The sequence below is a fragment of the Chlorocebus sabaeus genome, chromosome 3 (genome assembly GCF_047675955.1).
Source record: "Chlorocebus sabaeus isolate Y175 chromosome 3, mChlSab1.0.hap1, whole genome shotgun sequence".
Taxonomy (NCBI): Eukaryota; Metazoa; Chordata; class Mammalia; order Primates; family Cercopithecidae; genus Chlorocebus; species Chlorocebus sabaeus.
Window position 1 is genome coordinate 835,574 of NC_132906.1, and position 14,633 is coordinate 850,206.

At 48.8% G+C, this 14,633-nt stretch overlaps 1 protein-coding gene across 1 annotated transcript; it reads left to right on the forward strand.

The window, feature by feature from the left end:
* The first annotated feature begins 731 nt into the window (after positions 1–731).
* GJB2 (gap junction protein beta 2) lies at positions 732–6,511 on the forward strand. The gene is made up of 2 exons (XM_008021671.3): positions 732–940; positions 4,130–6,511. The coding sequence occupies exon 2, from the start codon at positions 4,152–4,154 to the stop codon at positions 4,830–4,832; it is 681 nt and encodes a 226-aa protein (XP_008019862.1). The 5' UTR covers positions 732–940; positions 4,130–4,151; the 3' UTR covers positions 4,833–6,511.
* The last annotated feature ends 8,122 nt before the right edge of the window (positions 6,512–14,633 follow it).

A 14,633-nucleotide genomic window follows, 5' to 3' on the forward strand; every position in this document is an offset into this window, starting at 1 on the left:
CGGGGGGCGACCTCCGCAGATGGCGGGACCCCCCTGCCGGCCACGGCAAAGGCGAGGCTTGTCGCCCCCACCGCCCCCAACCTTAGTCCTTGACACATCGTTGAAAGTCATCGAATCAAATCGGAAATTGGAGAAGGCGTTCGTGCGGGTTGGTGAGGTTTTGCGGGGACTTCGCCAGCACCGGCGGCGCCCCCTCCCCGGTCACCGTTAACCCCCATTCCGAGGGCACCGCCCCGCGACCCAGCCTAGACCCCCTGCGAGAGCCTCGCGCGCAGCCTCCGCGACCCGGGCAGGTCTTCGGTCCTTGGACGAACGCCTGTTTCTCCAACAATAAAACATTAAAGAAGCGCTTTGAACGCCCAGTGCTCTCGCGCCAGGCGGAGTAGAGAGGAACGACCGCAGCCAGCCCCGAACCCCGCCCGCCGCAAGCGCCGGAGCCAGGGCCTGGGGCGCCGCTGCCTGGGGGTCCCGACGCTCGGCCGCCCCCGCTCCACCCGGGCCACCCAAGGGGCTGGAGGAGGCAGCGCTCGGGGTAACCGGGGGAGACTCGGGGCGCTGGGGGCTCTGGGGGAACTCACGGGGGCTCAAAGGAACTCGGAGACTCGGGGCCTCGAAGGGGACTCGGGGGGTTCGGGGCTCTCGGGGGGCGGGCGTGGGTTCGTGGACACGGGAAGCTCTGGGGACCCGGAGGCCCGGCGCGCCCCGCCCGCGGCGCCGCCCCCTCCGTAACTTCCCCAGTCTCCCGGGAAAGAGGCGGGGTGTGGGGTGCGGTTAAAAGGCGCCGCGGCGGGACAGGTGTTGCGGCCCCGCAGCGCCCGCGCGCTCTTCTCCCAGACTCGGAGCCCCTCGGCGGCGCCCGGCCCAGGACCCGCCCAGGAGCGCAGAGACTCCAACGCCGAGACCCCCGCCCCGGCCCGCCGCGCGCTGCCTCCCGACGCAGGTGAGCCCGTCGGCCCCGGACTGCCCGGCCAGGAACCCGGCACCGGGAGGGACCGCGAGACCCAGAGGGGTGCCCGGCGTGGGTCTCGGGGAACCGGGGGGCTGGACCAGCGCGCGTCCTGGGTCCGGGGACGAGGGCCGCCTTCCGGAGCGGGCGTTTCTGCGGCCGAGCTCCGGGGCTGGAATCGGGCGGCCGGGCCGCACTGGCCGCTGCGCGCCGGGGACGTGGACGCGATGGCACCGACCGGGTGCGAGCGGGGCCGGGTGCGCGCGGGAGGGAAGCAGGCGGGGGCGAGCCGCCAGCGCGAGGTTTGTGGTGCCGCCGATGTCCCTTTGGGGAACGTAGCGCAGCCGCGTGGCTACTTGACCCACTGACACCAAACGTTTTAAACTGACGAAAGCTTAGCTCCGAAGTCACGCTCCGTTTCGCGGGAGAAGCAGGAAGCCTCCGCGGCAGGAACTGACCTTTACCTCCGGGAGCGGCTCCTGCAGAAAAAGCGCCTGAGCCGAGGTCTGGGCGGAGTTTGCCTGGAACTAACGCGGAGCCCGCCGACCCCGGCCGAACCGGGGCCAGGATTTCGGTGGCTTCCCTTTTTCCTAAACACTTCACGAGGGTTTGTTTCCGGGCTGTGCGCCCCGGCTAGAAAGAAAATTTTTAGGACCCTTGTTCGCAAAGAGGTGGGTGCGGCTGAGACCCGCGTCTTCAGGACGGTTGCATCCGTGCCTCGATCCTGCCCCACTGGAGGAGAAAGGCAGCCTGAACAGCGCTCACCTAACAGCTGCTGACAGCTGGGCTCTGTGTCCATGCACCTGGGACTTGAGAAGGGTGGCACGGCCGTGTCCCCATGTGACCTCAGGTCCCTTTCGAAACTGCTGTGCAAAGCCTGTCACAATTTCAGACACTGGTGAGAAGGGTGGAGGAACCCTCTGGGGGCAGCCAGGCAAGGGCGACCACCCATCACCTAAGGGTGGAGAAATTAAGGGGTGAAGAGTCCCTTTTGTCGTTTCTGGAACTTGGTGATACACCCAGTGTCTTCCCTAAGGAACTGAACCAACTCCTCTGGCCTCTGGCAGCTCTCCAGGCGGTGCGCGGTGGCGTAGGCCGGGTAGGAAGCTGCATGTAACCGCCCAGGGTCGGGAGGCCAGGAGGGCAGCTCCTCCTCCGACTTGAATATTGAAAACAGCTTCATCCTGCTTCTGAGCCCCTCTTAACCCATGACCCCCTAGCCCATTAGCAAATTAATTAGTAAATTAAAATTTACTCCCCTTCCTGAAAATGGATCTTTAAAACAGGTAGCTTCAGCTCAAGCTTTATAAAATAACAATATAGGGTTTCTTGGAACTGTATTTTTCTCAGCCGATGGTAACTGGACAGGTCTGTCGAAGGGTATACGACCTGGGTTTGGCAGGTGGAAGAGGGCAAAGGATAACCCCTCCTCCTGCAGGCCCATATTCTTGGCCAGGTGTAAACCAGGAGAGAGGTTACTTCCGGGAGTATCCTGTTTTCCACTAGGTGAGGGCCAATGAAGAATGTCTAATTCCGTAAGATGCTTTTGTTAAAACCGGAATGTTGCTGCCCTCAGTGGTTCTGCTGTCGGGACGGTACTGGCCTGAGCCACAGGTGCTTTAGCAGGACAACCAGCTCACCTAAGGGCTTCCCAGTCTGGATTTCAATGGGTCAGTGCTGAGTCTTGGCTAAAATATTGTTTTTTCCAATGATGTTTGTCTTTCCCAAGCTCAGTGGGGCTAACTGCTTCACCAGCCTGTGTCAACCTGATGTAACTTTCTTGGCCACCTCTCTCCTGTCGCCTCTGACCAAGGTGACACTGCGTGGTTTCGGCCTGACCTTGGCAGTGACTCCGGGTCACGAAGACATTCACTACGACCCTGCTTCCGGAGTCCATCAGAAAACAGGAGGCAACTTGCCTAAAATGAGGAGAGGAGGATGCTTTTAAGTAAAAGGAGGAGGAGGGTTCACTTCACTACCAGCTCTGAAGGGTGGAAAAGAGATGATTCATCTGGATTGTGGAGAGGGTGGAATCTTGTTTAGGAGAGGGTTAGTTGTGGCAGGCAGGGTGTAACTATGAATCAGTGAAGATAGTTCACATCCTGGGATGAAAAGAAGGCCACGGGCTCACGGCAGGTTATCCACGGGCCTCTCCACATCCACTTGCAGTAAGGAGTGGGGGACTCCCCCAAGCTTCAGCACTGAACTGCAGTGCAGTGACGTCACTTAGTCGGCCGGTAACCGGGGGAGTTGAATTTTCTGTGCTTTTTAAATAATGTGTCTTTTAAGAAACACTTTGAAATTAAAACCACAGTCCACCATTATAATGCACTGTTGCAGCACTTGTCAAAACAGATATGCTAACTGAGTGGTCAGTGCCAGCCTGACAGTGAGGCCACCAAGCCATCCACAAAACCTACACGAAAGTCTATGCGCACAGTGGCTTTCCTCCATGAACAGGGCATTCATAACTTCTTCCTTTCATGTAGAAGGAAGCAAGGTGCTTTGTAAAATTTTAACTCGGAGTGCCTCAAATGTAAACTTAACCACTGGTAACAACAGTTTCACTGCTACACGCCAAGTCTGTGAAAATTAATTCAAGACGTTAAGGAAAGTGGCTCAGCAGAGAGACTAGATAGGGGAGCTATAAGTTACATCTTATCCTCACGGTTCTCCTGTACTTGGCCTCTCAGCCTTTGAGCAAGGTTGGCTCAAGCTAGTATCAGCCCCAGTGGCACAGCCAAAACTTGAGACTGCAAATCAATGCAGCTGCTGAACACTGAGTAACTTGCGCAGAGTCAGGAGGACCCAAGGAAGCTCTGCAGAGGATGCCAGGGTCCGGTCAGAACCCATGAGTGCCTTTCAGCTAACGAGTACTTTGTGACACTCCCTGACACAGCAAATTTTTATGATAGGTTTAAAGACTGGGTGAATTACTCAGGTGAACAAGCTACCGTTTATCAGAGAACGCCTAAAAACATGTTCGAGAGGGTTTGGGAACTATACATTTAATCCTGTGACAAACTAAGTTGGTTCGGTCTTCACCTGTTTTGGTGAGGTTGCATAAGAGTTGGTGTTTGCTCAGGAAGAGATTTAAGCTTGCTTGCTTACCCAGACCCAGAGAAGTCTCCCTGTTCCGTCCTAACTAGTGATTCCTGTATTGTGTGCATTCGTCTTTTCCAGAGCACACCGCCCAGAGTAGAAGATGGATTGGGGCGCGCTGCAGAAGATCCTGGGGGGTGTGAACAAATACTCTACCAGCATTGGAAAGATATGGCTCACCGTCCTCTTCATTTTTCGCATTATGATCCTCGTTGTGGCTGCAAAGGAGGTGTGGGGAGATGAGCAGGCCGACTTTATCTGCAACACCCTGCAGCCCGGCTGCAAGAATGTGTGCTACGATCACTACTTCCCCATCTCCCACATCCGGCTGTGGGCCCTGCAGCTGATCTTTGTGTCCACGCCGGCGCTCCTGGTGGCCATGCACGTGGCCTACTGGAGACATGAGAAGAAGAGGAAGTTCGTCAAGGGGGAGATAAAGAGTGAATTTAAGGACATCGAGGAGATCAAAACCCAGAAGGTCCGCATCGAAGGCTCCCTGTGGTGGACCTACACAAGCAGCATCTTCTTCCGGGTCGTCTTCGAAGCCGCCTTCATGTACGTCTTCTACGTCATGTACGATGGCTTCTCCATGCAGCGGCTGGTGAAGTGCAACGCCTGGCCTTGTCCCAACACTGTCGACTGCTTTGTGTCGCGGCCCACGGAGAAGACTGTCTTCACGGTGTTCATGATTGCGGTGTCTGGAATTTGCATCCTGCTGAATGTCACTGAATTGTGTTATTTGCTAATTAGATATTGTTCTGGGAAGTCAAAAAAGCCAGTTTAATGCATTTCCCAGTTGTTAGATTAAAAAATAGACAGCGTGAGAGGGACGAGGCAACCTGTGCTCAGCTGTCAATGCCCAGTCGCCAGCATTTCCCAGCACAAAGATTCTGATCTTAAACGCAACCATTTGAAACCCCTGTAGGCCTCCCGTGAAACTCCAGATGCCACAATGGAGCTCTGCTCTCCTAAAGCCTCAAAACAAAGGCCTAATTCTATGCCTGTCTTAATTTTCACTTAAGTTAGTTCCACTGAGAGCCCGGGCCGCTAGGCGTTATTGGTGTAAGGTACTTTCATATATATATATATTTTTTTTTTTTTTGAGACAGAGTCTGGCTCTGTCACCCAGGCTGGAGTGCAGTGGCCGGATCTCAGCTCACTGCAAGCTCCGCCTCCCGGGTTTACGCCATTCTCCTGCCTCAGCCTCCGGAGTAGCTGGGACTACAGGCGCCCGCCACCTCGCCCGGCTAGTTTTTTGTATTTTTAGTAGAGACGGGGTTTCACCGTGTTCGCCACGATGGTCTCGATCTCCTGACCTCGTGATCCACCCGTCTCGGCCTCCCAAAGTGCTGGGATTACAGGCTTGAGCCACCGCGCCCAGCCTACTTTCATATTTTAAACAGAGGATGTCGGCATTTGTTTTTCTTTCTCTGAGGACAAGAGAGAAAGGCCAGGTTCCACAGGGGACACAGAGAAGGTTTGGGTGTCCTCAAGGGGTTCCTTTGGCCAATTTCCCCCACATTAAAGGTGAACATTGGTTCTTTTATTTGCTTTGGAAGTTTTAATCTCTAACAGTGGACAAAGTTACCAGTGCCTTAAACTCTGTTACACTTTTTGTAAGTGAAAACTTTATAGTATGATAGATTATTTTGATGTAAAGATGTTCTGGATACCGTTATATGCTCCCCCTGTTTCAGAGACTCAGATTGTGATATGTAAATGGTGTGTCATCAGCTACTATGATTTAATTTGAAATATGGCCTTTTGGTTATGAATACTTCGCAGCGCAGCTGAGACGCTGTCTGTTGCATTCACTGTGGTCATAGCACCTAACAACACTGCAGCCTCAATCGAGAGAGACAGACTAGAAGTTCCTAGTGATGGCTTATGATAGCAAATGGCCTCATGTCAAATATTTAGATGTAATTTTGTGTAAGAAACACAGACTGGATGTACCACCAGCTACTACCCGTAATGACAGACCTGTCCAACACATCTCCCTTTTCCGTGACTGTGGTGAATGGCAGCCAGCATCAGAAGGAACGCTGATTTAAAGGGGTTGCTTGGGAATTTTATTGACACAGTACCATTTAATGGGGAGGACAAAATGGGGCAGGGGAAGGAGGAGTTTCTGTTGTTAAAAAACAGATTTGGAAAGACTGGACTCTAAATTCTGTTGATTAAAGATGAGCTTTGTCTACTTGAAAAGTTTGTTTGCTTACCCCTTCGGCCTCTGATTTTTTAAGTGAAAATATAACTAGTAACGTGAAAAGAATAGAAGCTAAGGTTTAGATAAATATTGAGCAGATCTATAGGAAGACTGAACCTGAATATTGCCATTATGCTTGACACGGTTTCCAAAAAATGGTACTCCACATACTTCAGTGAGGGTAAGTATTTTCCTGTTGTCAAGAATAGCACTGTAAAAGCATTTTGTAATAATAAAGAATAGCTTTAATGATACACTTGTAACTGAAATAATTTTGTAATGTATCAAATACATTTAAAACATTAAAATATAATCTCTATAATAATTTAAAATCTAATACAGTTTTAATAGAACAGCAAATTTTTATTTCATCTATCACTATTTTTATGTAAGTACATTAATGTTTTATATTTCATAACATGAATGGGTAAGTTGTCAGGGTGTCTGCCCCCACTCTGCCTCAGTTACGGAAAAGCTTCTGTCGCCAGGAAGATTGGTGGGGAAGGAAGGGAGGCAGATGATTTCTACCCAACCCTGTGCCCACCTCCACCGGGTTTTTGAGGCATATCAGTCTACGGACAATGCGCCATGTGGACTGGAAACGTACCTTGGGGAATGCTGAGTTGGGTGGATGTGACCCGTTTAGCTCCTGGATGAATCGCAGAAGTGGACCTTCAAAATGTCACTCATAGCACGCTCGGCTCACTGCAACCTCTGCCTCCCAGGCTCAAGTGACCCTCCCACCCTAGCGTCCCAAGTAGCTGGGACCACAGGAGTGTGCCACCACGCTCCACTAATTTTTTCATTTTTTGTAGAAACAAGGTCTCACTATATTGCCCAGTCTTGTCTCAAACTCCTGGACTCAAGGGATCCCCCTGCCTCAGCCTCCCAAAGTGCAAGGATTACAGACATGGGCCCCTGCACCTGGCCTGAAACTGTTATTTATTCTTCAGTGCCCACTTCCATGGGAAATGAGCCCGCCAGGTCAGCCTGCCCCATGGGAGTGACTGCCTGCTGCCCCCACAGGCTTGCCCGGCCCTCATGAGCCTCTCCTAGAGACCCCACCAACGATTCTGTTCTTTCATGGTACAAGTTTTCCATCCAAGGATTTCAAAGCATTTCCCACACCAATAATTAGAAGTATTTTCATAGAGGACCATACACTTTTAAAATAGATTTCAAAGAACAAAAACCAATCAACTATCACCCAGGTAACAGAAAATGGGAAATAGTTTCTACCTGACTTCCAAAATGCTCTGCACATAGACTGTGAAAATAAGACTTTCTAAGCAGGCTGCAGAGGCTTACACCTATAATCCCAACACTTTGGGAGGCTGAGACAAGAGGATCACTTCAGCCCAGGAGTTCAAAACCAGCCTGGACAATATAGGGAGACATTGTTTCCACAAAAAATAAAAATGTTAGCCAGGCAGGCATGGTGACATGCACCTGGAGTCTCAGCTACTTAGGAGGCTGAGGTGGGAAGATTGTTTGAACCTAGCAGGTCCATACTGGAGTGAGCTGTGACTGTGCCACTGCACTCCAGCTTGGCGACAGCAAGATCCTGTCTCAAACAACAACAACATCAAAAAACACAGAACTTTTAAAATAAGTACATTCACTCCCACAAGCTATGTAGATTATTACTCTCAAGCTATTAAAAGACCAAGCCAAAATAATTACGGGCTGCTCTCGACCACTTGTAGGAAGGGACAGAGAGGTCTGGTCACATTCCTGGAAATTAGAGCTTCAGCTCTGAAAATGATCATCCTGACTGTATCTCCAAGCATCAGTCTGCACTTTGTACCGAGCAAGAAAAAGCCGTGTGGAGGCCGCCTCCCACCCAGCCGAGCCCTCCGCGTGGACAAGCTCTGCTTTTTATGAGCGGCGGGTACAGCCTCGCTGCTCCCTCTGCCTGCGTGAGATTCACGAACAAGCTGGGAAACGTGGTCTCAAACAACCTTCCACAAGGGGCACCCATCGAAAGACAGTCACAGCCGGGTGAGCAGGTCAGGCCCATGTGGGAGGCCCCAAGGAGTATGCTGCAGGGGTGGGGCCTGAGCCACCCCCTCGGGTTGGTCTCTGACAACTAGAGAACATCTGAGAGGTGGATAAAAGCTCATTCACTTACCCTGACCTCAGTGTCCTCATCTTAAAATGGGTTTCCTGAATCTTTCCCAAGCTTCGTGGCAATGAAGTAAGATGATGTATGCAAACGTTCTCCACATAGTAAAGCACTAACTAACATGTGACTGTCATCTGTTTTCCACTAGACAGATCCCAAGCTGGAAGGGTGATGGAAGGTATTTCAGATACAAGTGACTCAAGCAAAGCTTGATAAACTGGGGGCTGGAAAAAATGCACATTGACACAAAGCCTGGAGTGACTGCAGCACGGGCAGATGAGGCTAGCCACAGAAGCCGGGAGAGGAGTGGCTGGGGGCAAATATAGCAGCCAAAAAGGATAAGGTGGTGACAGCTATGCGACTCTCCAGTTAAAGGAAGGTCAACAGAGTAACGAAGAAGACCATTGACTCATCCGGTCAGGGTCTCTGCACTTTCCATACATCTCACCAAACGCTTTTCCCATGTTACCTCATTTGCACCTCACAGCAGCGCTGGGAAGTCCTAGGCTGTCAGAGTATTTTTCCCGCTGAGGGCAGTAGGAAGGCGCTGCTCAGAGAGGTAACAGATCACGCTCAGAGGCCAACAGCTGCTGGTCCCACCACACAGAGGATGTGGACTGCACTTCTACAGTTCTCTAGTGCATTTGATCCCTGAAGCCAGTAATGAGCACAGCAGGAACACCCCAACTGTCCCAGTGTTCACAGGATCCAGGGGCAATGCTGGTGAGATGCTGTTCCATTTCTGCACATGGCTGACGATGCGTTTTCCCAGGCAATATTCACTGAGCGCCATCAACTGTTAGGGGCTGGGGCCATAGCTGTGAACAAAACAAAACCTCAGGCTTCATACTGAAGGAGGCCGACTCTCAACAGATCCGTGTAGGTGGTACCTGCTGCAGGTAATTTAAATGGAGGAAAATAAGACATCGTGAGGGAAGCGGGAAATTGCAATGTAACTAACATGGGGTGGCCAGGGAGGGCCTCTGCTAAGAGATCCGGAGGACACAGGGCAGCAAACACACGGGTTTCTTTGGGAAGCATCCTAGTGAGAGGGAAAGGCCAGGACGCCAGACAGTCAGGGTGAGAAAGGGGGAGATGGGGCCAAGGAGGGCGTGGCTGGGACAGACACGCAGGCCGCTGTGAGGATTCATGGTTTGAAGATGGAATTCCGGCATCTGCGCTCCAGCATTTGTTCTGCCCTCTGGTGGACCCGAAGTCAGTCTATTTTCCACTTGAGAAAGCTTCGAATCGCTGAGAACAACAGGTCCCAGTTCCGACGTTATCATCCTGCTCCACAGCCCCACATTCCTTCACACATTCAGCATTAAGCAATTACTGCATACCGCCCTACTCGATACAGGCTGCCTTCAACATCCCTAAGAAAACACATGCTCTGACAGTCAGGCAGCAGTGACTGTGCTGGGAGCCTCCGTCAGGCAGGAACAATATTCCAGTCCACAGTGTCCTCCCAGAAGGCAGATGGCCCCCTGTCCTCAGTGCAGCCCCCGACATGGCTGAGCCGTGGGACCACTGTTCTGGACACCACATTATTGCTCAAGTGACTTAGCTTTTTAACAGCCCTATCACTTTTGCTCATTTCAAAATGAAAAGGCAACCAATGTGATTTTTGTAATTATAGAGTATACAAATACATTTTCACTTACATAAAACAGGAGTATACGAAATCAAAAGTGAAAGTCTCATTTCACTCCCATGCTTGGAAGTTTCAGTGTTGACATCTGAATTACGTCCTTCCAGTCTTTTCCCCTGTGAAATTGAATATACTAATACTTACATACATAGATACGCAACACATACATGACCATGTTGGTTTGCATTTCTTACATCATTTGTTCTATGATAGTTTCCCATTTAGTAATATGTCTTAGAAATCCTTCCAGGTCTGGCCGAGTGTGGTGACTCAAGCCTGTAATCCCAGCATTTTGGGAAGCCGAGGCGGGTGGATCACTTGAGGTCAGGGGTTCGAGACCAGCCTGGCCAACATGGGGAAACCCTGTTTCCACTAAAAAAACCCACAAAAGTTAGCTGGGCATGGTGGCACATGCCTGTGGTCCCAGCTACTTGGGAGACTGAGGCAGGAGAATCTCTTGAACCCAGGAGGTGGAGGTTGCAGCGAGCCAAGACCACACCACTGCACTCCAGCCTGAGCAACAGAGGGAGACTCCATTTCCAAAAAAACAAAACAAACAATAAACCCCACAAACAAAAACAAAAAGGAAATCCTTTCATGTCAGCATGTATAGATATTTGTTCTTTTAACAATGTGCAATGTCCCATCGAATGTTACTGAACCATCTCCTTGTTAAGAGGTAGTCGCATTGTCTCCCATTTTTCACAAAGTCTACCCTTCCTGCCCCTATTTTTCTAACCTAAGTTCAGGGCTTTGCATTTTCCCTGTTACATTTCATCTTGCTGGTTTAGGCTCATCCTTCTGGTGCATCCAGATCTTTTTGAAGCCTGTCTTCAGTTTATTAGCAATTCATTCCAACTTTATGTCATCTGTCAGTTTAATGAGCGTGCTTTCTCTATGGTCATTTAAGCCAATAAAAAGGTTGAATAAGGAATGCCATCAACAATTTCCTGCTAGCTTAACATCAGTTCATTTACCAACATGATTCAAGTTTGGAGTTTTAAGGATAGATGTACTTAGCCACATCTCATTCACAAGTTTCCATTTCATAGTAGAGTATTTACGGAAGGCTGTCAAGTATTTTTGCAAAAATATCTAAGTGTATCCACCACTTGATTAGCCATTTCAAAAACACATTTATGGAGATCTTCATTTGGGCAGAGCATTATTCCAGGCCTCTGAAGAACCAAAGATGATTTTGAAAGGAGGTCACAGTGCAGACAGCAGGTGTGTATATCAGGTGGTTACTTTACAAAACAGGATGTAGCAAGCTGGACCTGATAGACACATCAAAGCCTCTGAACAGAGTTCAGGGCATGAAATGGTTTCTTTTGGGAGTCTTCAGGAACAATTTCATGAAAGCTAAATCATGAAAGATAGCAGGTTTTTGCCAGGAAAAAAAAAAAAAAAAAACGAGACTAGTGTGATTAGTTTGGCGTTTTCAGTTTCTTTGAGAAGCGAAATAACTTACCAAGGACTCTTTTTGCCACTTGATGTTCTAATCGGTTGATGGGTCACTCAGAAGCCTTCTGCAAACTAGAACCTGCAGGGATGTGCAAAGCCTCTCTCTGCTGCCATCTGCTGTCTGACCAGAGGTCACTGCGAGAGGCTGAATCCGCCAATGCCTTGGGGGTTCCCACTGCAGGGCAGGGGCGCCAGCCTGTGTCATAACCACCTGAACGGCCACGTGGACCCTCCACAAAAGCGTCACTGTTTCCACTGCTCTGGCGTTTGTATTCCCAATGTGTAGTCTTTGTTAGGGCACTCACAAAAAGTTAAAAACAAAAATTCACACAAGCATACACTACTTTCTTTCTTTTTTTTTTGAGACAGAGTCTCGCTCTGTGGCCCAGGCTGGAGTTCGGTGGCGGGATCTCGGCTCACTGCAAGCTCCGCCTCACAGGTTCAAGTGATTCTCCCTGCCTCAGTCTCCCGAGTAGCTGGGACCACAGGCGCCGCCACCACGCCCGGCTAATTTTTTGTATTTGTAGTAGAGACGGGGTTTCACCGTGTTAGCCAGGATGGTCTCGATCTCCTGACCTCGTGATCCGCCCGCCTCGGCCTCCCAAAGTGCTAGGACTACAGGTGTGAGCCACCGCGCCCGGCCAGGCATATGCTACTTTCATTCATAAACAACACATTAACCAAACTGAGAACAATATCAGCAAACTTCTGTAATCTCATGGTTGTAGTTAGTAGCTCTTTACAGGTCCTTATTTAAGTTTTTTTCGCGTTTCTCTAACTATTCTGTCCCTTGGATTTTGAAATTTTACTATCCAGGACTATAAATGCTATGAGATCGGATTATTTCTTGACACTCATCCACAAAAGGAAAGTCTCTTATTTAGAAAAATGTGTAAATCAACATCTCATAGAAACATGGAAGCGCTCTAAAGATTCAGCATCATTTTATTTTACTTCTTTTATATTCTTACGAAGGGAAATCACCTAACATATTTCACTCAAAATTTTCAGGTTTTTTATTAATTGTGACATCTACTTTTCAAAAATAAGAAGTAGATTTGGGAAATTTTAAATCACAATAAATCAGGAAAGCATGATTTTTTTTTCACATTTGCCCTGCCTTTTCCAAAGGAGAGCGATCTCAATCTGAACAGATATTTGTACATCCATGTTCATTGCAGCTCTATTCACAACAGCCAAGAGGTGAAAGCTACCCGAGTGCCCATCAGTGAGTGGATAGAGAAGTAGAATGTAGTGTCTCCATGCAATGGAATGTTATTCAGCCTTAAAAAGGAAGGAATTCCTGGCACAGGCTACAACATGGATGAACCTTGAGGACATCACGCTAAGTTAAATAAGCCAGACACGAAAGAACAAATATGTGTAATTCCACTTATATGAGATACGCACAGCAGGCAAATTCAGAGAGGCAGAGAATGGAGTGGTTGCCGGGGCTGGGAGGAGAGGGGACGGGGAGTTGTTTAATGAGTACAGCGTTTCTATTTGGGAAGTTGGGAAAGTTGTGGAGACGCGTGGTGGTAATGACTGCACGGCAGTGTGAATGTACTTAATGCCACTGAACTGTGCACCTAAAAACAGCTAGGATGGTAAATTTTATGTTATGTGTGTGGGTACATGTGCATTTAGTAAAATTTTCAAAGAAAAAAGTGAAGAAAGATCTTTTTTAACACAAGAGACAATGGGCGGGCTGCATTGAAAGACATTGATTGTGATCATAAGCATGTTAAGATGTGCTCTGAACTCAGACACACATCAAACCCTGTTATCGTCTCTGTCCTATTTTATTAGCACTATAATGCGCTGAAATAAGCTCCTAAGCTCATATGCACATTAACCATAGGCACTAGACTAAGAGGACAGGTCTGAGCACACAGCTGGGCCTTGCCCTTCCTTGTGAAAAACAATCACATTCAAGTCTGGTCAAGTTATTTAGGGAAGAAGGACCAGAAAATTATTCTGCTTCAAATTCAAATGGCATGCTAGAACTGACTTTTCCTACTCTCAAAAAAATTTATAGTACTCTCTATAGCCCATACTAGGTAGAATATTATGCATAAAAATTATTCTCCGGAAAAATTAGCTGGGTATGGTGGACACATTAGCTGGGAGGATCGCCTGAGCTGGGGGATGTCAAGGCTGTGGTGAGTGGTGATCGCACCACTGCACTCCAGCGTGGGAGACAGAGTGACACTCTGTCTCAAGAAAAAAAAAAAAGTATTCTCAGGAATCGTGATAAAAGGAGGAGGCACCCATATCAAGCTTTGAAAACCTCGTATTTCTCTAAATCTAAATCTCTGTTAAGCCCCTTGGTTAACAGAGTGGTTAAGCCCCTTGGCAACTTATTTCCCAAAGCTGGTATGGATTATAATTCATTTAGTAATCTTGTCTAGGAGTTTTCATCCGTATTCCAAACAGAAGCAGAAGTTTTAATAATACTCATCATCACATAAGAACTTGGAAGAATTTGTTCTCCCCAGCCAGCAAACTTTTAGTTGTATAAATGGTAGGAAAAATTCAAAGTCACAAAGAGATAATGTTTTCATAGGATTTGCATCCTCCAGAGTCTTTGACAACCTTTGGGTTCCCAAAAACATACTCCAGGGCTCTAGGAAGTAGCAAACAAAATCAGTCCTTATGGGAAACAGGAAATCAGTCCTTATGGGAGACACTTTGTTGCTGTGCAAAGGAAGGTAAGATAGCTCACATTGACAAGAGTGAGCGAAGGGCACACTCTGAAGGGGAGAGAAGTCTCGCTTACAAGGAGTGGAGCAGGGAAAGCCCCTAAGCAGAAAGAGAGAAGACAGAGTTTGCTTGCTGGACAATGGGAAGCCCTGGAATGTTTCGCAGCTGAAAATCCACACAGTCAGAGCTGGGCTCCAGAAACATAAGCCCAAGGCAGTACAGTAGCATGTGGCCAAATAAATTTGGTGGCTGAAATGGAAAAATACATATTAAATATCTTAATAATAATCATGGGCTTTGTAGCTGCCAATGCCCCCAGGATCCCCTGCCACCAGCCACGGTCAACTCTGCTGAGCCTTAAACCACATCTCTTTTGAGCTAGTTGCAGACAAAGTTCCAAAGATAGCAGGAAACACTCATGCTATGAGCACTG